The sequence below is a fragment of the Pelecanus crispus genome, chromosome Z, assembly GCF_030463565.1.
Source record: "Pelecanus crispus isolate bPelCri1 chromosome Z, bPelCri1.pri, whole genome shotgun sequence".
NCBI classification, from domain to species: domain Eukaryota; kingdom Metazoa; phylum Chordata; class Aves; order Pelecaniformes; family Pelecanidae; genus Pelecanus; species Pelecanus crispus.
Window position 1 is genome coordinate 12,380,509 of NC_134676.1, and position 23,109 is coordinate 12,403,617.

Sequence of the window (23,109 nt, forward strand, 5' to 3'; positions counted from 1 at the left end):
GTAACGATATCCCGACTGACACCTCGAACCTGTTATGTGTTATATGTTATCAGAGTGTTGATTTTTGGTTTACCCCTTTTTCTCACAGTTTTGTGTTGTGTGGCTTTGGCTGTCTTGTGAACTAAAGTTGTTTGAGCTTGTCCTTCTTTTGGGTTCGTCTTAGCGTACCTGCATGACAATGGAGCTTGCCAATGTGATGCCCATCTATAAGAAGGGCCAGAAAGAGGATCCGGGGAACTACAGGCCTGTCAGCCTGACCTTGGTGCAGGGGAATATTGTGGAACAGTTCATCTTGAGTGCGCTCAACAGGCATGTGCAGGTCAACCAGGGGATCGGGCCCAGCCAGCATGGGTTCATGAAAGGCAGGTCCTGCTTGACCAACCCGATCTCATTCTATGACCTGGTGACCCACCTGGTGGATGAGGGAAAGGCTGTGGATATCATCTACCTGGATTTCAGGAAAGCCTTTGACACCATCTCCCACAGCATTCTCCTAAGGAAGCTGGCGGCTCACGGCTTGGACGGGCATACTCTTCGCTGGGTAAAAAACTGACTGGGTGGCCAAGCCCAGAGAGTTGTGGTGAATGGAGTTAAATCCAGTTGGCGACCAGTCATGAATGGTGTTCCCCAGGGCTCTGTTTTGGGGCCTGTCTTGTTTAATATCTTTATCAACGATCTGGCTGAGGGGTTTGAGTGTGCCCTCAGTAAGTTTGCAGATGACACCAAACTGGGTTGGAGTGTCGATCTGCTGGAGGGTAGGATGGCCCTGCAGAGGGATGTGGACAGGCTGGAAAAACGGGTAGATGTGGCACATTGGGACGTGGTTTAGTGGGCATGGTGGTGTTGCGCTGATGGTTGGACTGATGATCTTAGAGATCCTTTCCAACCTTAATGATTCCTAGTTTTTACTTTCATTAAAAAATAATCCAGCTACGAAGCCAGGAAACATGAAATTATTACTCTACGCTTAACTGGTTTAGTGGTGGACTTGGTAATGTTAGGTTAATGGTTGGACTGGATGAACTTAAAGGTCTTTTCCAACCTAAACACTCCTACGATTCTATGATTCTATGACACCACTGCGTGGGTTTTAGAGCTGTGATGATTCCCTGTACTTCCCCTCAATGATCACAGGAGATGGAGGACCTTTGAGAAAGCGCATAAAGAGCGGGCAAGAAGCAGGGATAGGAACGGGGATATGAACAGCAGGCAGTACCTCAAGGCCTGAAACAGTCCTTGGCCCTGCGGAAGGACATACTGAACCCACACCCTCTCTCATTCTCCCCTGCTCGTCCATCCCCAGCTGCCTTCTCCTCCTCCTCCCCCTCCACCTGGCAGCACTCTCTTCTGTCCCCAGCTGTGCAGACCACCCTGCTCTCCAGTGCAGCTGAGTGCCTGAAGAAACCCTCAGAGCTACTAAACCACCCGCCTTGCTCCTCAGCAGCTCCTGCTTCTATTCTTCCTCCAGAACCTCCCATGGGCCCACCTGGGATGTCTCAGATCCCAGAGGGATCAGACACGGGGGCTGTGGAGGAGCAGAGACCATGCTTGTCCCTCCACTTTGCCCATGGCGCACGCACAGGACACGCTCCTGCCCAGGACGTATTGGGAGAAGCACCACCACTCGCTGGTTCCCAGCACACACCCCATCCAAACGCACGTCAGAGCTGCCCAGCACAGCCCTGAAGCCCTGGGGAGGCCGTCAGCCACAGCTCCAGGCCACAGCAGCCCTGCTCATGCCCCCCCTCAACAAGGTGCGGTTATCTCAGTACCCTACAGGGAACGTCACCCCAGAAGGGCAATGAGGGAACCAGGCAGGACCCGGGGGAGGGCAGGGATGGAGGGAGGGCAGCCCCCTCCAAACCGCAAGACTTTTTTGGTTGTCCGGACAGAGCAGGCAGAGTCATGAGGCCAACAGCCCAGGCTCTGACTGGATGTGGGGATATGGAGTGGGGCAACGCAGGAGGTGGCAGGAGCACAAGCCAGCCCTCTGTTTCCCCACATCCCAAGCCCGCACGTTCCCCTTTCTCAACCAGCAGCAGCCACATGGGGTTAAGCTCCCTCTTCCCCTCACTGCCCCATACCCATCGAGAGCACCTCCAAAAGGCATACAGGTCATGCCAACGAGAGCCCAAGGAAGGAGGGGCTCTGGTCCCAGGGGCCAGTTGCAGGTACCACAGTGACAGTCACACAGCTCATATGAAGCACTGTCAAAACATGTCCTTACTGGCACAGGCAGATCAACCCAGGCTGAAAACAAAAAGGCTGGAGAAGAGACTGGTTGATTGCCCCACCTTCCAGCAGTGTGCTCCTCACGAAGGAGGAGCTGCCCCTCAACCTTCAGGCTGCACCGGGCACCGGCACCCGCAGTGCGGGAGAGGCTGTGGCTGCTGGAGGCTGCTCCGGGACAGCAGCAGCGGCCACTGAGGTCCAGCAGATCCCAAAGGCTGCGGGATGGGGATTTCCCAAGAGGGCCAGGGCCACCTGCACCTCACAAAATGGGAGACGAGCACCAACACCCACAGAGGGGGTCACAGACCGACACAGAGGTCCAGCTAGGCCTGGTTAAGACCGGGCTACTTGTAAGATGGGGAGGAGAGAAAGCAGAAACCTGAAGCACTGTGCTGGGAGCACGCAGCTTCTCAGGTGTGCTTCCTCAGGGATGCCAGGGTCTGGAAAAGCCTGGCCCAACCCCCTCCATGAAGATTCATAGGGACAGGGCTTTCACATACAAAACAGGGAGGAACCACGACAAGGCGGGAGCTGTTGTTGGGCAGGCAGCCCCTGCAAACCAGAACAATTTATTGGTTGTTCGGACACAGTAGCACAGCTGCGAGGGCAGCAAGGCTGGGCCAAACCCAAGCAGAGGCCTGGGTCTAGAAGGATATGGGGTCACAGAGTGGGGAAAGAGGGGCTGGGACCCAGCGAGCTGCTTCGGTCTCAGAGCAGTCGCAGGCACCAGGATGCGGGTGAGATGGCTTTGCCACAGCAGTGCAAGACCACCAGAACACATCCTTGCTGGCACAGTCAGGTCATCCCAGGCCTTGGCTGCTCCCGCTCTGTGACAGAGGATGCTGGAGCTCGATGAGTGAGTAAATTTGAGGAGGGAGCACAAGCTATATGAGGTCCTGCTTCCAGTGGTGGAGGACCAAGCCTCAAGAAGGAGCTATGGGAGTTGCCATCAGCACTGAGCTTTGGACGTCTGCCCCATCTTCTCCTCTCCCTCCCTGCTCTGACTGTCTCCTGAGGACTCCAGGACAGGCGAGGGCTGGGGCAGAGCCTCTCCAGCCTGGCCACCTTTACCTGTGGAGACCAAGGGCAGCCAGGGCAGAGGCTGCTGCATGCCATCGGCAGCGTGCGGTGCTCACGCCATCGCAGCTGCCACTCTCCACCCCGTCCCTGCCATGTGTGGGAACACAGGCAGGGCACTCCATCTCCTACCTGCATCTTCTGCCAGCAGAGTCTCCTTGATCATGCAGTAATTATCCAGGTTCTCGTAGGGCTGGAGCTCTGGGGGGACGAGAGGACAGAAACAGCCTGAGGGACCCGGGGCCACAGGAGAAGGAGCAGGGCAGACCCAGGCAGGCAGCAGCACCGGGGGCTGCAGGGCACCCTGCGACTCTCGCCGGCGGGGCTGGGCAGAGGCGCTGCCTGCCCCGGGCAGGGCGAGCACAAGGGACAGCTCCCAGCCCTCATGGGCACCATGGGGGGACCCAGTCAGGAGCTGCTGGAGGAGATGCTCGGCTGGGGATAGCAGGTGTGGGACACGCTGCTCCGGGAGGTCAGGCGGAGCCAGCTGGGCTGCCTGCCACCACCCCGGGATGGTAACAGGCTCTTCGCAATAGACCTGCTCCCCTCCCAGCTCCAAATGCAGCCCTGCAGCCATCCCTGTGATGGGGACCCTACCTGTGTAGTGATCCTCCTCAGCTTTGCTGGGCAAGGCCTTTCTTTTCCTGGGAAGGCAAAGGGCAGTCCCGAGTTGGGGGAGAGGCTGATGTGGCCCAGGGCCCTGCTGAACCCAGTGGCAGAGGCATGGAGGGCTCTCCACACCCTCCCTCTGGGCCTCCCACCAGCTGGCAGGCACTGCCCACCAACACCCCAGGGGACAGCAGCAGTGGCAGCAACAGCAACAAAGGAGGGGGTCTCTGAGCACACATGGTCCCTGCCCCAGCCCCAAGGAAGATGCTTATGAGCACAAGCCATGGCAGGACCAGCCAGCTGCCTCCTCCATGCCTGGAGAAGGGTGGGAGCAGCGGGGGGAACCCCATCTCCATCCCCAGCCACCCCACAGCACAGCACGGCCGGGGGCAGAGCAGCGACTCCCACCTACTCACCTGGACAGCACAAACCCCAGGATCCCTGCAGACAGGGCGACCAGCACCGACAGCACAACTACCACTGTGACCGCCGACGCAGGCCATGGGCACAGGGGCTGCCCTGCAACTAACACACAGCCAGGAGTGGGTGCCACAGCCTGGACCATGCACCAGCGATGGCCCTGACCTTGGCATTGGGCATGTGCATATGTGTAGACATGTGTGTCCAGGCTCTGCTGCCCTGGCTGCTGCAGGGACAGGCAGCGAGGCACAGTCTTCCCCTGCCTTCATGTCTGCTAGGCAGGGCAGGGCAGAGGGATGCTCTGCAGCACAGGGAATTGCCCCATCTCCCATACACAACTGGCGGGTCGGGAAGCCCGCTCAGCCAGGCTGCGTGCAGCAAGACGACACGCAGACCCAGGCACAGCAGCCCTAGTGCTCTCTGACCCAGAGCCCCACCATGCACCCAAATGCAGGGGTGCATATCATCTTTAGTGAAAGAGTAGAGGGGCCAGCTCTGCTCTTACGTGCACAAACAGGGGCTGAAGTGATGCAGCTGCTCTGGGGACCAGGCCATGCACCTCCTCGAAGCAGGACTCACCCAGCCCCATGGCCCCCACCGCTGAGCCGGGCTCTCAGGGTGACCACGATCCCTGCCTCTCTCTTGGTGGGGACGGGGTGGGTGCACACACAGCTCTGGAAGCTGCTCCAGGCTCGGTGCTCGCTCCCAGAGGGGCCACCTCAGCCAGACCCATGGCAGAACAACCATTACCTGAGACATAGCTTTGAAATTCCAGCAGTGACGCAGCCCCAGCACCAGCTGCCGTGAGGCCCTGCACTGTCACCGTGTATTTGCTTCCAGGCGTCTGAGGAGGTGGCATGTATTGAGTAACAGACTGGTTCAGCGACACCTGCTTGAATTCAAGGAAGCTGCCATCGTGCGCTCTCCTGGCTGTGATGTTCAGCTAGAGGAAGGACAGGGAGCTAGTGGGGAGCAGCACCAACCCCCCGCTCCTGCACTGGGCAGCTGTGCGGAGAGGGGCTGCTGCTGCCTGGGAACAGGAGGGCAGCTGACCCCACAGGAACATCAGCAGTGTAGAGCTGGTGGGCTCTCGCCAAGGAGGGCTCACACCTCTCCTCTGGGCTGCCCGCACAAAGCTGCAGGCAGGGAGGCTGCTGGCAAGGCAAGGGGGACCACGGGGAGTCCGTGGTTCCCAGGTACCTGGTATCCGATGATCTCCCCTCTGCAGGAGGGCAGCGCCTTCCACCTGAGGCTGCTCGTGCTGGGATCCAGCCACAGCTCCTCTGGTTTGTCCGGCACTGGAAGCACAGAAGGACAGGGTCAGGCATGAGACCAGTGAGGATTTGTCCCCTACAAAGGCTGCATGTGCCACAGCAGCAGCAACGGTGAGGTGAGGAATGAGACAGTGAGGAGGGGACAGCCCCTTCCCCAGAGCCCCACAGGCTCCAGAGAGGCCCCAGGACCATCAGTGCAGGGAGCAGACGATCAGGCTGAGCTGCTGGGCGAAGGGCACCTTTACATTTCATGTAGGAGGACATGTACCCGTTTCCTTTGTCCTGAAGAGCCGTGTGTACAGGATCGTGCTGGGAGGCAGGGAGATGGTGACACTGTAGACAGTGAAGGGCTGCAGGGGCGGGCAGGCAAACGTTCCCTTCCAGCCATGTAGCCTCTCCTCTCCCTTCACCTCTTCAGCCTCACAGGGAGGGGAAGAATGCTCCTCCAGCCGGCACCTGGCCCAAATGTATTGGCAAGCATCAAGGAGCCTGCAGGTCCAGTTCAGTTTGATGCTGGTGCTGGAAATCTCCAAGGTCCCGGGGACAACCTGGAGGACCTCTGTGAAGGAAACATTGCAAGAGAGTCAATTCCTTCCCTTCCTCTTCCAGCCTTGCAGCCGACCTCCATCGTCCCCACCGTTTCCTCACTAGCTTGTCCCCAGCACAGGGTGGACGAGGCCATCCCTCCTTCTCTCACACTACACTCAGGGGAATGCACTGCCTGCACCTTCCTCTGGCCCGGGACCGTTCCCAGGGGTACTCTAGGTGCTGCAGTGACTGTGGGAGGGTAAGAGCAAGTACCTGTGTCCTCTCTGCAGCTGCCACCCTGGGGCTAGCAACTGATCTGGTGAGTGGTCCCTTTCATACCAGCAATGACTTAGCCAACAAATCCAGCAGCCAGAGCAGAGCCCTGCTCTCCCGCTCCTGGGCGCTGCACTGGGAGAGCGGCTGGTTCGCTCACTTACCCACACAGGTCATGTTCCCCTCCACAGGGTGCCAGCGGCCTGTGCTGTTTCTCACAACCCAGCCGCTGCGAGGAATCCTGGAGCCTTCCTTTGGGTTCAGCTTCACACATTTGATCTCCATGGGGGGAGGCCAGTGCCCCTCAGGGCATCTCATCTTTACCACTTCATTCAGGTTGAAGGTCTCCTGTTCTTTGTCAAAGATAAACCTGGGGTCCCACTGGGGCTTCTGGCACTTCTCTGCACCAACAAGACAGGAATGCATTAGCAGGGTGGAGGGTGGCCCCGCAGGACCTGCTAGGGGATGGAGCAGGGGATCCCCTTCCCTGGAACAGCAGGGCGAGGGATGGAGCTCCAGGACCCCATATAGAACAGCCCTCCCACACCACATCCCCAACAAGGGGCTGAGGACAAGAACGGCCCCACACTGCTTCCCCCAGGCCTCCCAGGAAAGGCCAGGAGGAGCTGGAGCTCAGGCATAGGGGACACCCACAGGGGCTCGTACAAAGCCTGCACAGAAACTGACAGGCCAGCATTTGACCCTGGTACCCTGTTCATCCCTCACTGAGCATGACAACACTCCCAGTCCTCCCAAGCAGGCCATAAAGCCTGAGCCCAAAAGCTGGCTGCTGCAGTGATGGCATGCAGCAGAGACTGGGAGGGGAGACCAGCACACAGGGAGGAGGCCAGGCCTTTTCCCTGCTTGCTCAGGCTGAGGGAACACGGGGAGCAGAGTTCTGTGATCCCCCAGACCCTGACGCAATGCTTGTGGCCACCTGTGCCACAAATGTGTGTCAGACCTGCAGCACTGTAGTGCCCGTCTTCTCTGCACATACTCTTCCAGAAGCCATCAGGGAGACCCATGCACCTCCACCAGGAACTTCCCACTCCCGCATGAATCGCAGGATGGAGCCCTGCACGCCCAGCGCTCTGCCCTGGCCTGCCATGGGCAGCTCTGGCCACGGCCCCCCGCCCTCATCCCACAGCCCCGGCTGGCTGGAACCCTCAGGGACTGAGTCTGGCACCAGACCCCTCCCCACAGAGGCTCCCCTGGAGCCCCGTGGCCAGCACGGGCCAGGCTCAGGGGCTGCCTCTACATGGCCTTCAGCAGCACCCACCATTTCCCTAGGCAGCCAGAGAGCCCAAAACCTCCTGTGCACTGAGACCTCCTGTGCAGACACAGCCTGCCTTCCCCTGCTGCTGCTCAGCAAGGGGAGGGCAGAGCAGGGCAGCCAGGACAGCTCCTGATGCCTCCCTTACCAAGGCACTCCACATCGGATGGAATGTGGATCCAGCGTCCTATGCTGTCCCTTCGAAGCCAAACTTCTCCGTAAACAGGATTATTGTAGCTGCTGGTCTGGACCTCGCTCGAACACTTGACCTGAGTGAAGGACGGCTGGAAACCACGGATGCAGCTCAGCGTCACTTCTTCATCCTTCTTGTAATTCTCCTGGTCTGGTGCCAGCCGGAGTCTGGAGTCCCACCGGGGTCTTTGGCACATTTCTGACAGAGCTGAAAACAGCTGTTATTTGGGCTGGGATATGAGGAGGAGGTGCGGCAGGGGTAGGTGGTGGGGTATCAGCAATCCCCAGGGATCCCTATGGGCACTGGAGGGAGAGGGAAGGTGACACATCCATTTGCCATGCCATAACCCCCCCAGCAAGGCTTGTTGGGATGAGGTTCTCCTTGTGCGTGAGTGTCATCCAGGGATGGGGCCTGCCCAGGCAGGTGATGGACGAGGATGTACCAGAATTCTGTGGGAGAATGGTCTCAAGTACCAAAAAAAGGGAGACCTCAGTGGCCCCAGTCAGGCATCAGAAACGCATTCCTGGCCACAGTGGTGATGGTAGGAGCTCAGAGATGGATGAATGGGACAGGATTTGACCAGGGAGCTCCATAAGAGGCACCTCCTGACACCCTGCTTACCAATGCACACAACGCTCCCCTCAATGTAGATCCAGGCATCACCGCTTCTCTTCCCCAGCCACACATCTCTGTTTAGAGATCCAGAATAATTCAATGGCTGAGCTTCCCCTGCACATTTCACATGGGTGAAGGATGGCTGGAAACCTTTGTTGCAGCTCAGAGTCACTTCTTCATTCTTTTTGTAATTCCTACGGACTGGTGCCATCTGGAGTCTTGGGTCCCACCAAGCAGGCCTTTGGCACGCTTCTGTCAGAGGAAAAATTGGGTGAGAAGCATTTTTGGGAGGTGACAAGAGGAGGCCTGGGACAGGTCTCTCCTCCCCATGGCTCTGACCACTCACCCTGACACACACAAGTCCCTCTACTCCCACTGTGTGCCCAGGCCGTGTTCAGGGGCACAGAACTTACCATCACCCCTATCTCCAGGACTCCCATGCCTCCCCTGGGTTCCACCCAGCCGTGGGGTTCTTGAGACCCCATTCTCTTGGCCCGCCTTGTGCCCAGGTGAGCAGTGCAGCAGGGACAGCCTCCCCCACCAGAGCTCACCCAAACCGCAAAGAACCTTCCCAGGGAAACAAGCCATGCAAAGTGCCAAAGCCTCAAGCTGAACCCCTCCAGCTATTCCTCCTCCTCCCAGCTTCGCAGCTGCAGCTCTCCATGTGGAGGCAGGAGATGCTGGCCAGGAATGGTTCCTGCCTTTGAACCCCTCCCCAGGAGCACAGACCCCCAGCAGCTGCCTACGACAAGGTGCTGAGACAAAAAGCACCCTGGCACTGCCAGGACAGGGGGGAAAGCCAAGGCATCCAGGTCCCTGGTTCCTGGATGGTCACCCTGTCTGACGCCAGCTCAGGACCCCGGGGTCAGGGTGGTGCGGGGCTGTGCTTACCCTTGCAGGTGGCAGTCCCATTCCACAAGTTCTGGGTCCCTCTGGAAATGCACCTGATCTGGGGGACCGATGGCACAAACTCCCCAGCACAGCTCAGCTGCACCAAATCGTTCAAGGCATAGCTACTCCGGTTCGGGGTAAACTGCAGCTTGGGGTGCCAGTCGGAGGGAGCTTTACATCTGCCTGTGTGCAAAGGCCATGAGGGAGAGCCCTGAGGATCCAGCAGCATCCTCAGGGGTGAGGAGGCCCTGTCCAGAGGGGTGCCGGTTCCCCTCACTTCAGAGGCGTGGCAGAGATGAGCACCTCCCAGGATGAGGCCCCAGACCCCAGGTGCATTAACCCCTTTGCACCCTCCGGTGCAGTGCAGAAGGGTTACCTGCAGGACCTCCTGCCCACACATGTGCTGCAGAGGCATCCCAGACAGAGGGATCCAGCAGCCCAGTGGATGCTGCTTTCTCCTGCACTCTCCTCCCCACAGGCAGGGGCACCAGATCCAGTGGGCCTCTGCTACCATTGCACACCCTCCCGACTTGCCCCCATGAAGCAGCTGCCAGCACTGACAACCTGCCCTCAGACCTCCACATCTATGTTCACCGGCCACAAACCTCACACCCCACTCTATGCACCCAGCCTTTTCTGTACATTTCACCCAAAATGAGCCTGCCTTGTACTGCCCTAGCAGACATGCTACCCAGACTTGCTCACCCAGTGCAAACTGAGTCCCTGAGGAGGCATCAGGGTAGGAAGTGGCCTCCCCTAAATGAGCATGAAACACCTCTCTTCAGCTACACGCGTCTCTACAACTGCCCACTTCCTGCAAGCCAGCACTCACAGGGCTGCACTCCCTTACATGGGAACAGAGGCATCACCACACTTCCTTTATGTGGTAGCAGGTTTTCATGCCATCATCTCAACCCTGCACCCTGGCCCTCCACTGCGAAGGACAGTGGCCACCACCCCCATCCTTTGAGACAACGTGTGCTGTCCAGATACGAAACTTCTTCCCCCACAGCTGGATCCCTCCCAGCACCCTCAGATCACACACTTCACTTGACAGCAAAAAGTCTTGACAGACCCAAAACTCTTGACTCAGTCCAAGCCTAGTTAAGCATCCCTGGCATGCACCTTTCCTGCTCCCGCCATTAAAACCCTTGAAGCAGCACACACGTCATCACACTCCTGCCCCAGAGTGACATCCAGGATCCTTCCCACCCCAGCAGAGTCCTGGCTTCCTGCCCAGCACCAAGCATTTGACCAGGGACACCAGCCAGCAGGGAGGAATTCCCTCTGCTGTGGGAAAATGAACAACGCTTGAAAGAGCAGATTTCCACCTGTGGGGAGGAACATTTTTTTCCTATTGGTACTTGTCAGGAAACAGGTCCTGAAGCCTGGCTGTCCCCAGGATGCTCTACAATCTGAAAGGCTGGGCAGAAACACCCTTACACAGAAGGAGGATGAGGGAAGCAGTAAGAGCACTGTGTGCATCAGTCAGGAGGCTGACGATGACCTGCAATGCAAGAGGACACAGTGACAAGCAGGTTACAATCTTAAGTGAGTAGAAATCTACCAGAAGAGCTAGTGAGGAAACAGCTAGCAAGGCCAAGGCACAAGAGAGGACATAGCAAGTGGGAGCAATGGGAGCATGAGACTGTCATGCAGACCTCAGCAGGGAGAGGAAGGTGAGCAAAACTGGGCCATAGGCACTGTCAGCAAGTAATGAGTGCCTTTGTTGTCTATGTCCAGTCTAGAAAATGCATGCAAGTCATTCAGACGTTGATGGCTATCTCTGAACAGCAAGGACACGAGACACAAAGAGAAAGTGAAAAAAAGCACTCATCTGTGGCAGACCTGATTCCTTGATGACACTTGAAGAGCACCGACTACAGCAAAAGCCCTTGCAGGGGTTTGGCTTGGCACCAGGGTTTTCCTCTCGGTGCAGGCAGAGGCAAGCTCTGCCCCTGCCTGCAGCTCTGCTGGGCTACCCATAATCCAGACTCAAATGGCCTCCTTCAGTGCTGCAGACGCCAGCAGCACGGTAGAGGATAACAGTCAGAACTGCAGTTTGGTGCCCCACACCTCTTCTGCAGACACAGATCCAAGAAATCTCCCCCATCTGCTCAGAGCCAATGCCTCTACCAAGCCCACCACTGCCTCCTCCAGCTGAGACTCCTCAGGCTAAGGAGGCGAGAGCTGTGACTATCAACAGGGCTTCTCAGGGATGAGCTGTGGAGAATGGGAGAAAGGGGCAGGAGCTGCTGCTGAGTTGAGGGGAACAGGCTCCACCCTATCCTGGATACTTGAGGGCTGCCCATTGCTGGAAGGGCAGCATCCCTCCAGCCACCAGCGATGGGTAACATGACTCATGACCCATCCAATGACTTGGCAAGCCACTTCTGCTTCCATTTCTCTGCAGAGAGAATTACTCACACCTCAGGGCCCCTAGCCCCTGGTACAAAGAGCAGCTGCTTGGGCTGTGCCCCAAGGGGACCCCAACAGGTACCAGCAACCCCAGGGCACAGCACACAGTCTCCATAGGAAAGCCCACATTCTCCATAGGAAGGCCCACATTCTCCATAGGAAGAGGCCAGCAGAGACCCAGGAGGTGGCCCTAGCCCTCCTGGCATGGAGAAACAACAGAACAATGCTGTTAAAGAACAATCCTACCGGACTACAGCTCCCCCGACCGTGGGGACTACAGGAGAGAGCAGGTGTCCCAGCTAACACAGGCATTCATCTCACAGCTCCCCATCTTTCCTGGACATCAGCACTGCCTTCCCCTGTGATAAGGATGCTGCCCGGATTGCCCCAGGAAGGCCACTGCTGCTCCGATTGCTCCTGCTTTGTCTGTCCACTGTGCAAAAAGAGCCATCCACCTCCTGCTCCCAGAGACACTACCCATTCCCTGGAGGGACACTGCAGCTCCTGCACTTGTGGAGGCTTTCACAGCACACCCAGGCTTGCTTCCCTCCATCCCCAAACAGAGCTTCGCCCCACCACAACCCCACGGATGCCCAGGTGTCTCAGGGTGACACCAGCTTCAGCCCTCCCCAACACAGCAGCTGTCAGCTCAACAGGGTAAAGACACATAGCAAATGTGCAGGGAAGAGCCGCAAAACCTTTTCTGTAGGAGAGAGGAACAACCCAGTCTTACCTGCTTCCTTGGCTCCCCCTTGGTTCTTGGGACCAGGGTCCTTCTGTCCCCGTGCAAGCAGCAGAGGGGCAAGGACTAGGAGAAAGGCCAGAGCCAGCGCTCGCACGGCCATGCTGGCATGAAGTCCCTGGGCAGGACTTGGTCTGAGCTGCTGTATAACCCAGCGCAGAAGAGGTGCAGACACAGAAATGAAACAGCCACGTAGGGAAATCACATGTGGTGCAAAAAGCTTCCTGTCTGGAAAGAGAGCGTTCCACCAACCACAGGTCTGCTCCTCACTCATCTGCCTGCAAGCAGCAGGTCCAGGCTCAATGGAGTCTTCTAGGTGCCTTGGCCCAGCCTCAGGCCCCCGTAGACCTGCTCCCACAAACACCTCCAAAATCTTCCCAGGTCTGCCTCACTCCTCTCTCCCTCCAGATCCAGTGGTGGATGTTGAGGAAAACACCCCTGGTTCACCTGCCTAAGCACACCCCAGGGTGCCTCCATTATGCATCACTTTTGCCTTGAAATCTCTCTACTTATTGCCTTGAAATCTCTCTGCTTACTACCTTGAACTGACCCAGCTGCAACAATCTTGCTGTTGAACCCCACCAATAGACCTTCCACATCTGACAAGCTCCTGAACCAGCCAGATGTGGCTCGTTTCCCTTCTCCTCCAAACCTTTCCTGCTACTCTGCTCTGAGCTCCACTTTCTCGGTGCCTTCTAGGATGTGAAGCACCTCCAGATGGACAGTGCAAACAGTACTGGGGGTAAGAGGGTCTTCCTGGAGCTGGATGGAGAAGACTTATTCCTGTCCCTGGCTAGGCCAGGCAGGGTCTTTGGGTATGGGAGGGAATTCCCTGGGTGCTCCTCGTTTTGGGCCATAAGCCCAAGGCTGGCTCACTCACAGTCCCTCAATCTCCTGTCCCTGAAGACACCACCACCAAGCACTTCTCTGAGCCCCTTTCCAGTTCACAGAGTTGCATGGTCTCAAGCTTCCATGAGTCCTGGCTCCCTGTGCTGTTGTAGCTCTTCTGGACAGCTCCTCTTTCAACTCTGTGGTTTATACAGCCTCTTTCTGTTTCCCTGGACGAAGGAGCATGATTGCTCTATGGTCCAACACAATCAGTGGTCTCAGAATGGGTGCTGTCACCCAGGTTGCTCTTCACCCCTCAGCTGGGACTGGTTGGCCCAGAGCTCCATGGAGATCCTTTCCCAGGAACCACCATCCTCAGCACTGCAGGACAGTGCTTGGTGTATCTATCTGCATTACCCCAGTAGAGCAGCAACACTGAAAGGTTTCTGGAAGCTAGGTCTCTCCTAAAATCTATTCAGGAACATCAGTACATCAAGTCCAACTGTCTTACATACAGTTGTTGTGACATTAATGAGGTAAAGTCTTCTAGCAAGCTATGAGCAGGAGGAGCTGCAGCACTAAGTCATGTCCCCCCTGTTTCCTTGGCGGTTCCCTGGGGTTTGGAAACAAGGCTTTTTTGCCCCTGTGCAGCCAGCAAAGATGCAAGCACCCAGAAGAATGGCCACAGCCATCACTCACTGGATAATGTCCTCATAAAATCCCAGCATTAGATGTAGACACTCTCGCTGCCTCTGTTTGCCATATGAAAGAAGCAAAAACAGTGAAAGAAAACAGCCAAGCTTCAAAAATGCACATGTGGTGCAAGAGGCTTCCTATTGCAGCTGATGTGAGTATTTCTTTTATTTTCCCCTATCCTGAAATGCACTGGAGCCTAGCAATCTGTGTTTGGCCTCTTCCTCCTTAGAAATTTATCATTTTTTGAGATTCATTGTCTTGGTGTACAGCATGCACTAGAAAAATGCTGAAGAAATACTGAAAGCCAGCGCACTCAGTCATATGCCTAGCTCTTACACAGTCTAACGTTAGAGCTGCTAGTTCAACTGATGATGCCCTACTTCACTGGGAACCACATAGCAGAGTTCAAATGAGAAGGTTTCCAAGGGACTGTCAAGTCACTCAGCAGCTCATGAATCCAAACTCAGCATGGCATGATCAAGGGGAGGTGATGAGTTCCAGCTCCGTGAGACCACTCACTGAGCTTCCAAGAGCACGTCACGTGTGGGCTGCACGTACTCTGCCTACACTGCTCTAGCCCTTGCAGCAGGACTTAAGTCTCACAGAGCCATCTCAACACATCTTAGATGCTTTCTAATACAGAATTCCTGTTATAGCGTTCAGGAGATGTGTACATTTTTTGCACATAATAAAGCCAGCCAGTCACATACCTTCCTCTCAATGGGGCTGAGTCCCCAGGGGACTCCCCCGGGGAGCTGATTTGATCATTGTAAACATGATCGATAGGCTGTTTCCTGAAGGTCCAGCTTGATCATCAGTGAACTAACAGGATGTGGACCTTCAGACTGAAGAGAGAAGAACCCAAACCACCTGCAGTTTACAATCAGTTTTACTCCTAATAGGGAACAACATTGATGACTCAAAACCATCCACAAAAAGAAGGAAAGGAGAAGCATCTGTGGCTTTTGAGGATCAGGCCTTGTGGAAAGCATTGATAACACATCTACCATGTTCCCCTACAGTAAAGTCTGTTCCTGTGTCAGACCTCACAAATAACAGAAATATATGTGGGGCTTATCCCAGTCCCTACCCCATACCTGTCTTTGAGTGAGCCTGGTGTGGGGCGTACCTACAAATCATCAGACACGGCCATGGTGATGGGGGTGGGCTGAGGCCAGGCTGGGACATCATTGCGCAGGTGGAGGGTCAGGATCAGGATTGGGGAGGGTAACCCAGTCAGATCCAGCCCTGGGATGGCCAGGCAGGGGTCCGCTCTCTGCACAGCACCAGAGCATGACCCCGTGTGATCTGGGGGGGCTGGCTCCCCACATGCTGCTGCTTCCTCTCCAGGACGCAGTGTCTGCCTCAGTCCAGGGCTGCAGCCTGATCTGCCAGAGCCCAGAGGCTCTTCTGGCAGGGAGAGCTGGAAAATGCATGCAGGGTCCCTGCTAGAGCCCAGCCCCGAGCCCTGCTGTGGGATCTTCCTCACCCCTCCAGCAACCTTCCCAACCCCACCAGCCCTGTACCTTCTTCCGCATGGGGATCTTGCAGTGTCATCAGGGGGACAAAGGCCAGTGCACTGTCCCACCCTGAACTTAGGAATCCTCCAGCCCCTTCCCCAAGGTGATGATAAAACTCAGACATCCCAGTCCCCTACAGCGGATCTCCCCCAGGGCTGCAGGGAGAACCCCAGTCCTATGGGCAGAAGGAGGGTAAGAGGAGCCCCAGTAGTGCTGGGGTGTGGAGGCATCCCCCCGGGGTGACAGCCTGGTCATGATGGGTTATCACAGTCTGCCTTGGGCCCAGCAAAACATCTGGGAGGTCTGCGGGGAGCAGCGCTGGCCTGGGAGAGGGGTGCCACTGGGGCAATCTTTGCCATCACCCAGCTGGCAGCAGCAGCCGGGGCAGGGACTCCCTCTCGTGGCCCTGGCCACCCGAGGCTGCCATCTCTGCTCCCAAGGCGCCTTATGGAGCCTCCAGGTCTGCCAGTGAGCTGGCCTCCGCCGGGACAGGTGGGCTGAGAACGGAGATGCGACGGGGGACAGCCCAGCAGGGTGCAGGGGTCCCCGGAGGGCACCCCTGGGTGCTGGGCAGAGCTGTGGCAGGCCATGGGGGCTGGATAACCATCCCTCCTTTCCCTCTGCTCTGACTGCTACAGCAACCTCTCTCCAGGGGAAGGAGCAGGACCTGCTGCCTGCTCTACACAGCAAGCATCTCCCCACCTTTCTGAGTCCATCTGTGCATACCCCCCCCCCCCCGCACCATGCCCCTCTACCCAGAAGCAGGGACCCAAGCCAAGCAAGAGTCTCTGCCCTGGCACTGCTGCCTTGATGCATGCCCCTCCTCAATGCCAGGCAGCCCACCGCCCCCCACCCAGCCTGCCCAGGCCCATCTGGCCTTGTGCTGCAGCCCACACCTACCCCAAATACACCCCCACTCCCCTTCTCTCTCAGACTGCAACCCTACCCCATCTGGCTGAGCACTTGCTGACTCCCAGAAAGATATTTTTAGCACACAAAATTGGACATAAGCAGTTCGCAGCTGGGAGCAGGGTGGAGTAAGGCTGGAGGGGTGTGGGATGCTGCATTTTGGTTTGAGGAAGATGTGCTCAGAAATGGGGTTTCCAGCTCTGATCAAGCAGTTCCACATCTGGTCCAGCCGTTCCTGCTCCCATCCCCAGGGCCATCTTCAGCACGTCCCACTCTGGTTCTTGGACAGGGAACCTGCCTAAACCCAGGAGATGGGAATTGTAAGATTTGAAGCAGCATCTCAGGCCAGACTAGCTTCCCCCAAAACACTGCTGCCTGAAGGTGCCACTTTCAGGGCAGGCTCTCTGCACCTAGACTAATACCTCTGTCCTGCTCTTTCTGCCTCCATGTTTCATACCCACATCCCCCCACCTGCCCTCGGGCAGCGGCGGCATATTGTGCCTGTGGTTTCTCTCTCTGCCTGGAGCAGCTCTCTATCTCCTAGAAAAACCCTTTACTGCACAAGCCTCTCTATATTGCTCCCATTCAAATGCTCCACCCAACCCCATGTGCTGGCACCACACATCACAGCTCTCTTTCATCGGCAGCTGATGAAGCACATGTCTTTGGTGGCCTCACGAGTCTCTCCATCCATACACAGGTCTTAAATAAAGGGCTTGGCATTTCCCCTTTTCAGTTCTCAGCCTATACAGCTTCCAGAGGAAAGCAAATCCTGAGGGACCGCCTATGCCACCCAGGGTAGCTGGGAACAGAGAAGTGCCCAAAATATCCTGAGCCCGGAAGGAAGCAGATGAATAGGGAAGAAAAAGCCAAATAGCTGTTTCCCCCGTGAACTGGAGCCAGTGGCCTGGTGGAGGGGGGAAGGTGGCACAGCTGGTGGTGTTAGCTGGGCTTCTGGGGGCGGCACAGCCCCACCATCATGCCTGGCACTGCACCAATGATGCCTTGGAGGAAGCATTGCTGCTGCCAGGGAGACCCTGAGCTGGCACAGCTCCTGCCCGACCCATCCCACAATGTCTGTCCGTGTCCTGGCCGTGGGGTTGCCATCAGCAGAGTGCTGTGCCTCCCCAAAGCAGATTCCCTCACACATGGGGCACTGGAAAGCCAAGGTCTGGGCTGGGCCCCTGCTCAACCCTTTCCTCGGTGTGTGGCCCTACAGAACCTCCTGGGAGCCTGCTGGCTTCCCCCAGCCTTCAACCTCTGACCAAGGCTTGTTGTGGTGTGACTGGGTTCCCCACAAAGGCTGGGCAGGTGGAGGAGAAGGAGGGAGAAGGGCACTGAGTCCTGGTAAGTCAGTGAGAGTGGTGGGGATGGCATGGTGCCCAGAGCCCAGGGAGCAGCTGCCCTTTGTTGTATAAATACGTGCATAAAGTCACGTGCATTTCCAGCCCAGGATCAAGCCAAGGGGAAGACCCTGAGCAAACCTACAGCAGGGCCACAACTGACCTGGGGGCAAACATGTGACAACCTCCCATGGGGAACCCCCACTTTGCCTGGCCTGCTCCCCCTTGGCCAGCAGAAATCCCGCAGAGCCCAGGGCCATGAGACAAGCAGGCTGGGGAGGCAGGTTCCCAGGCGGGAGGTGGCGAGGGAGGGTGGATGCTTAGTCCCATAAGAAAGGACTCGCCGTGCATCATGGTGCGACTTACATGCCAGGTGCCGGACTGGTGGTGACACACTTGGCTCATCCACAGCCTGCAGCACCAGGTCTCTCCTGGCTGTAATAATTACCCTAGGAGACCAGTTTGTCCAGCATTGGCGCAATCAGCCACTGGAGAACAAGGGCTCAGCAGGGTGGGGTGACCAGCCACCCATGACACAGGTGGACAGAAATTAGGCCACAGTAATCAAAGTTATTAATGTGTTGTGGTGGCACGCAGGTGCTGCCTGGGAACAGGGCTCCAGCACGCAGGGCACAGCAGGATCAAAGCCCTGCCCCATTCATCCCAGCTCTACCTTTTGCTGGAGCCAGCAGAGATCCCAGGTCAAAGCAGCACTACCACCAACTTATCCTGGCTCAAGCATCATTTGCTTCTGCTGCTGCCAGCCTGGGACCATCAGCCCAACATGTTTGCCACTAACGTAGCTGAGTAGGACCCACTCTCCTTCCTGATTTTTTTCCCACCTTGGGGTACAAGGCTGCTGTGTGTGGACAGGCCTGCTGCCTCTCTCCGTTGTGTTGGAGGGATGTCCACATGTAGAACACCACCACACCTCCTTTCCTTGCCCTCGTCTTTGTGGCACACCTTGTCTGTGCCAGACCCATCCATGTACAGCAGGGTGCCGGAAGGTTTTTTGGCCCAGGCCCCATGGAGTGTGCTGAAGCACTTCCTTAGCAGTCAGGGTGCCTTGACTCATGGGAAAGGGCAGGAGATGAGAAAGGCTGGCAGCACTGCTCACGGAGCTCGCTAAACCTAATGAGATTTTCAACAGCTGGGAGAAGCAATAAAGAACTGTGATTGAATCAGCTGCAAGCAGCGGCATGAGGGAGTCTTCCATGCCGAACACAGCACAGCTACCTTCTCTCCCCACACTGGGCCATGCTCCAGCCTGTGCTGCCTCAGCCTGCCCTGCCTGGATGGCGTCTGGACAGGGCTCAGGGGCAAGGGAAAGGGCTGGAAGTGCCCCCAGTCACAGGGAGCTCCCAATCTTGCTGGTGCATGGAGAGCCAGTGCTCCACTTTCCAGTCCCTCTGACACCTGGGCACAGCATCACTGTCCACGCATAGCTGTGGCATCGGTGACCTCCAGGCGAAAGGCTCCTGTGGACATCCAAATCCCAGCACCATCACCCTGCTCGTCTGTGCCCCAGCACGGAGAGGGGAAGCCAAAGGGGAAGGCAGCAGCCGCAGGAGGACAGGCACACGGCTCAGCTCCCCTCTCTGCCTGGAGGTGGCCATGTCTCTGTTTCCTCCTGGGAATGACCTCCCTTGAACCTGTCCTATTTAGCACAGGCCAAAACTGTGTCAGGGAACCAACCGAGCAGTGTGGATGATTACAGGACCATGTTCAGGCCAAGGAGTTACTCAGAGAGGCATAGCCTGAGTGACGGCTGACTCAGGGGTGGGGAGCCCCTTGCAGCACCTACGTCTGGCTCAGGCGTCTGGGGGAATGAGCAGGGCTCCAGTCTCTACTTGGGGGCAGGAGAGCAGAAGGGACTAGAAGCTCTCTCACCCACACTGCTGTGGCTGGGGTGGGATGTGCCCTTCCTGAACAGAAGCTCAGTGCTCACAAGGGAATGGTTCTCCAGCCAGATGCATTGCTTTCCTCCAGAAGGTTTTCCTTTTGTCAGCTCTGGGATGGGTAGGTGTCATGATTTAACCCCAGCCAGCAGCTCAGCACCACGCAGCCGCACACTCACTCCCCCTACCCCAGTGGGATGGGGAGAGAATCGGAGGAGTAAGAGTGAGAAAACTCCTGGGTTGAGATAAGAACAGTTTAATAACTGAAATAAAGTAAAATAGTAATGATAATAATAACAACAATATAATCATATTCAAAATAAGTGATGCCCAATGCAATTGCTCACCACCCACCAACCAATACCCAGACAGTTCCCGAGCAGCAACCGCTCCCCCCAGCCAACCCCGCCCCCAGTTTTTATACTGAGCATGACACCATATGGTATGGAATAGCCCTTTGGTCAGTTTGGATCAATTATTCTGGCTGTGCCCCCTCCCAGTTTCTTGTGCACCTGGCAGAGCATGGGAAGCTGAAAAGTCCTTGACTAGCATAAGCAGTACTCAGCAACAACTAAAACATCAGTGTGTTATCAGCATTATTCTCATGCTAAATCCAAAACACAGCACTATGCCTTCTACTAGGAAGAAAATTAACTCTATCCCAGCAGAAGCCAGGACAGTAAGGAAGCCAGGGCAAGGCTGAGGATGTTGGTTTGTTAATGTAGGGTCTCTGGGGTAGACTGTGCATGTGGGTTTGTTCTGTAGGGTGTCTGGCAGGCACTGTGCTGAGCTATGCATGCCCTCACCGGCCTTTCCCTCCACATTGCTGTGCTGCTTCTGAGTTCCTCCCTGCAGCAACATCAAGCCGTGCAGATCAAAGGACAGCGATGAACCACAGGTGAAGGCTCTTCCCCAATGCCATGGGCCAAGACCCACTGAGCACTTTCAGCCCTGCTCCCTGCCCTGCTCTCCCGCCGCTGGTGCTGTGGGTCACAGGGCTGCTCCCACCAGCTCAGCTAAGGCCAGCCCTGGACCTGCTCTGATGTGGTCCCACTCGGCCCACCACTGCAGCCAGACCAGGTTCTTGGCGTCTCTGCCTCTGGCTTACGTCTGGCAGAACCACAAGCGCTTCAGGGACGCTGCGCTGTGGCTGGGGAGTATTACTAATAGCCTGGCAAGAGGCAGGAGATGGAGCAAGGCTGGCACAGCCTCCTGGGATGATTGTGGAGCTGCTGAGAGCCCCATTTCCCAAGGCCAGGTCAAGAGGACAAGGAGCAACCCTGTTACCTGCTGAGCAGCCTTGGAGGATGGGAGCATGGCAGGTATTCAGAGATAAGCTGTTCAGGCTGTTTCAGGAGCAGGGTGGGAGATGCTGGAGGTGGTAGCATTGCCCCTAGCTGTTTGGCACAAGATGACCAGTGAAGCTCTCTGCAGTACTGGTTTGCTGCAAGGATGTAGTTGTGCTCATATGGCTGCATGTCACGTCACCGTGGGTCACAGCTGGTGCAGGCATGGCCAGAGCTGCCCGTCCCTCCTTTTCAGAGGGGGTTGTTGGTTTTACCAGTGTGCTCAGTGTTTTCAAATTCACAGCCCACAGGACTTCCAGCAGGTACGCACTCAGCTGGGCTCAGGCATCAGCTGCTCAGTCCCCTGCCACCCTGTTGTGCACCCTGGCAGGGTCACTGGGGCTTGTTTGAGGAGAAGCAGAGCAGGAAGGTGAAATCACTGCCTGCCACTAGGAGATAGGGATGGGATGTGGATGCTGCCTCCACAGATGTCACAGTACTGGCACCCAGGCATGAGAAGCATCGACAGGAGATAACAGGAGGCAGCAAGCAAACACTGCCAGGTGCTGTGCTGACTCTGCTTGTAGGAAATTAATGACACAACAAATATTTGCAGCCCTGCTGCTGGAGACAGCCCCGCATTGGCCTTGCAGCTGGAGTGCTGGGGAGGGAATGGGAGGGCAGCAACATGCCTGCACAAGCGGAGACCTTACCAGTCCCTTCTCGCAGCTGGACGTGGGCTGCCACAGCTTGCAGCCATGGTGCTGGGTACGGAGCATGCACAGCCCTGTGTTCACCGAGCTCAGCAACACACAGTGCGCTGGGAAGTGTAGTCCTGCTGCATCACCTGTACTGTGTGCTGTTGGGCACAACCAGACTGCACATGAACCAGCTGGGACCTTCTGCCATGTACTCTGGGTTCCTCGCACTGAGCCGGTGTCCTAGCAGGTTGCAACAGACTCTGCTGTGCCCCCGCTCTCCTGATTCCTATGGAGCAGAAGAGGGACATGTTTGTCAGGGACCAGCCCTCTCATAAGCAGGGAGCTGGGGAACATGCAGGACACAGGCAGGTGCAGAGATCTGCTGGGTGATGTGTGGTAATGTGGGAAAAGAGCAGAGGTTGTCAGGGGACAGGAGGGGAGAGGACACCTGGGACTAAGAGGCTGCACCCGCATTCTGGGAGAAAGCACCAAAGGGAGTCATTTGAGTCAGTCAGTGGTCTTTGTCCTGCTCACCTCTGGGTCTGCACAGCCCTTCCAGGCTGGAAAACCCTCCTGCACAATGAAGCCTTGTGCGTGATCTGGCACAGCTGCACACACTCACTCCACACGGCTGCCCCTGGACCCCCTGCAGCAGCTGCCATTGATTTTCCTGAGTGTTTGCAGAGAAGAAGCCTCAGGTATGGATGGGCTCTTGCACATGGGTGCAGAGGAGGGGACTGCTCCAGTTCTGCCTCTGGGGCTCTGAGCAGGGCAAGCGTTTGGTCAGGGAGGGTTACTGTTGGCTGATCCCAACCAGAACTGTGCTGCAAGGATCTGGTGCTGCAGGTGCTGGTGTGGAATAGAGGTGGGGGTGCAGTGAGCACCAGGCTTTCTGCGTGGAAGCCCCCCTGCATCCCTCACTGCCCTGTGTGCAGCCTGGCCACCCCCTTGTCATGGTGTGCCCTGGTTCTTATGGGACACCCCCAGCCCCTGCGCCTCTCCAGCAGCGGCCTCCCTGATCTGTTTGAAGGCTCTTGCCCCTGCTCTGACCAGCTGATGCACCATCCCCAGCAGGCAGGGAGAAGATGTTTCTTAATCCCTGAGCCTTCTGCCTGTGAGAAGGGGAGGGTGCAGAGCCCAGACGGAGAAGGGCGAAGAGGACAAAGTCCCCCTCCTCTCCCCCCTGCAGCTCCACAGGAGCAGAGCACAGCCAGGGAGACCTCCTTCTTGCTCTTCCTCACCAGGGCTTGAGGAGCTTAATTCAGGGTTTTCTGCAGGCTCAGGCCAGCCTGGCTTTGCACCCAGCTGCCCAGAGTGTACCTGCCTGCACCACAGCAGGGACTTGGGGCACTGGGGACCTTTTGCCGTGTCTCAGCTCAACAC

General features: G+C 56.9%; 1 protein-coding gene across 1 annotated transcript; it reads right to left on the bottom strand.

Annotated features, from left to right (window-relative positions):
- Window positions 1-3,181: 3,181 nt before the first annotated feature.
- On the bottom strand, window positions 3,182-12,648 carry LOC104034302 (uncharacterized). The gene is made up of 9 exons (XM_075726357.1): window positions 12,537-12,648; window positions 7,835-8,077; window positions 5,881-6,171; window positions 5,539-5,636; window positions 5,089-5,281; window positions 4,335-4,437; window positions 3,907-3,953; window positions 3,442-3,510; window positions 3,182-3,303 (listed from the first exon to the last, which is right to left on the bottom strand). The coding sequence occupies exons 1-9, from the start codon at window positions 12,646-12,648 to the stop codon at window positions 3,182-3,184; spliced, it is 1,278 nt and encodes a 425-aa protein (XP_075582472.1).
- Between the last annotated feature and the right edge of the window lie 10,461 nt (window positions 12,649-23,109).

Bases quoted from the DNA above. Each gene is read 5' to 3' on its own strand.
- LOC104034302 (XM_075726357.1), bottom strand. From the start codon at position 12,648: ATGGCCGTGCGAGCGCTGGCTCTGGCCTTTCTCCTAGTCCTTGCCCCT. The intron at 6,172-7,834 runs GTAAGGGAGGCA...TTTCCTTCACAG, and splicing joins ATCCGATGTGGAGTGCCTTG to AGGTCCTCCAGGTTGTCCCC. The intron at 5,282-5,538 runs GTACCTGGGAAC...TCCTTCCTCTAG, and splicing joins GGGAGATCATCGGATACCAG to CTGAACATCACAGCCAGGAG.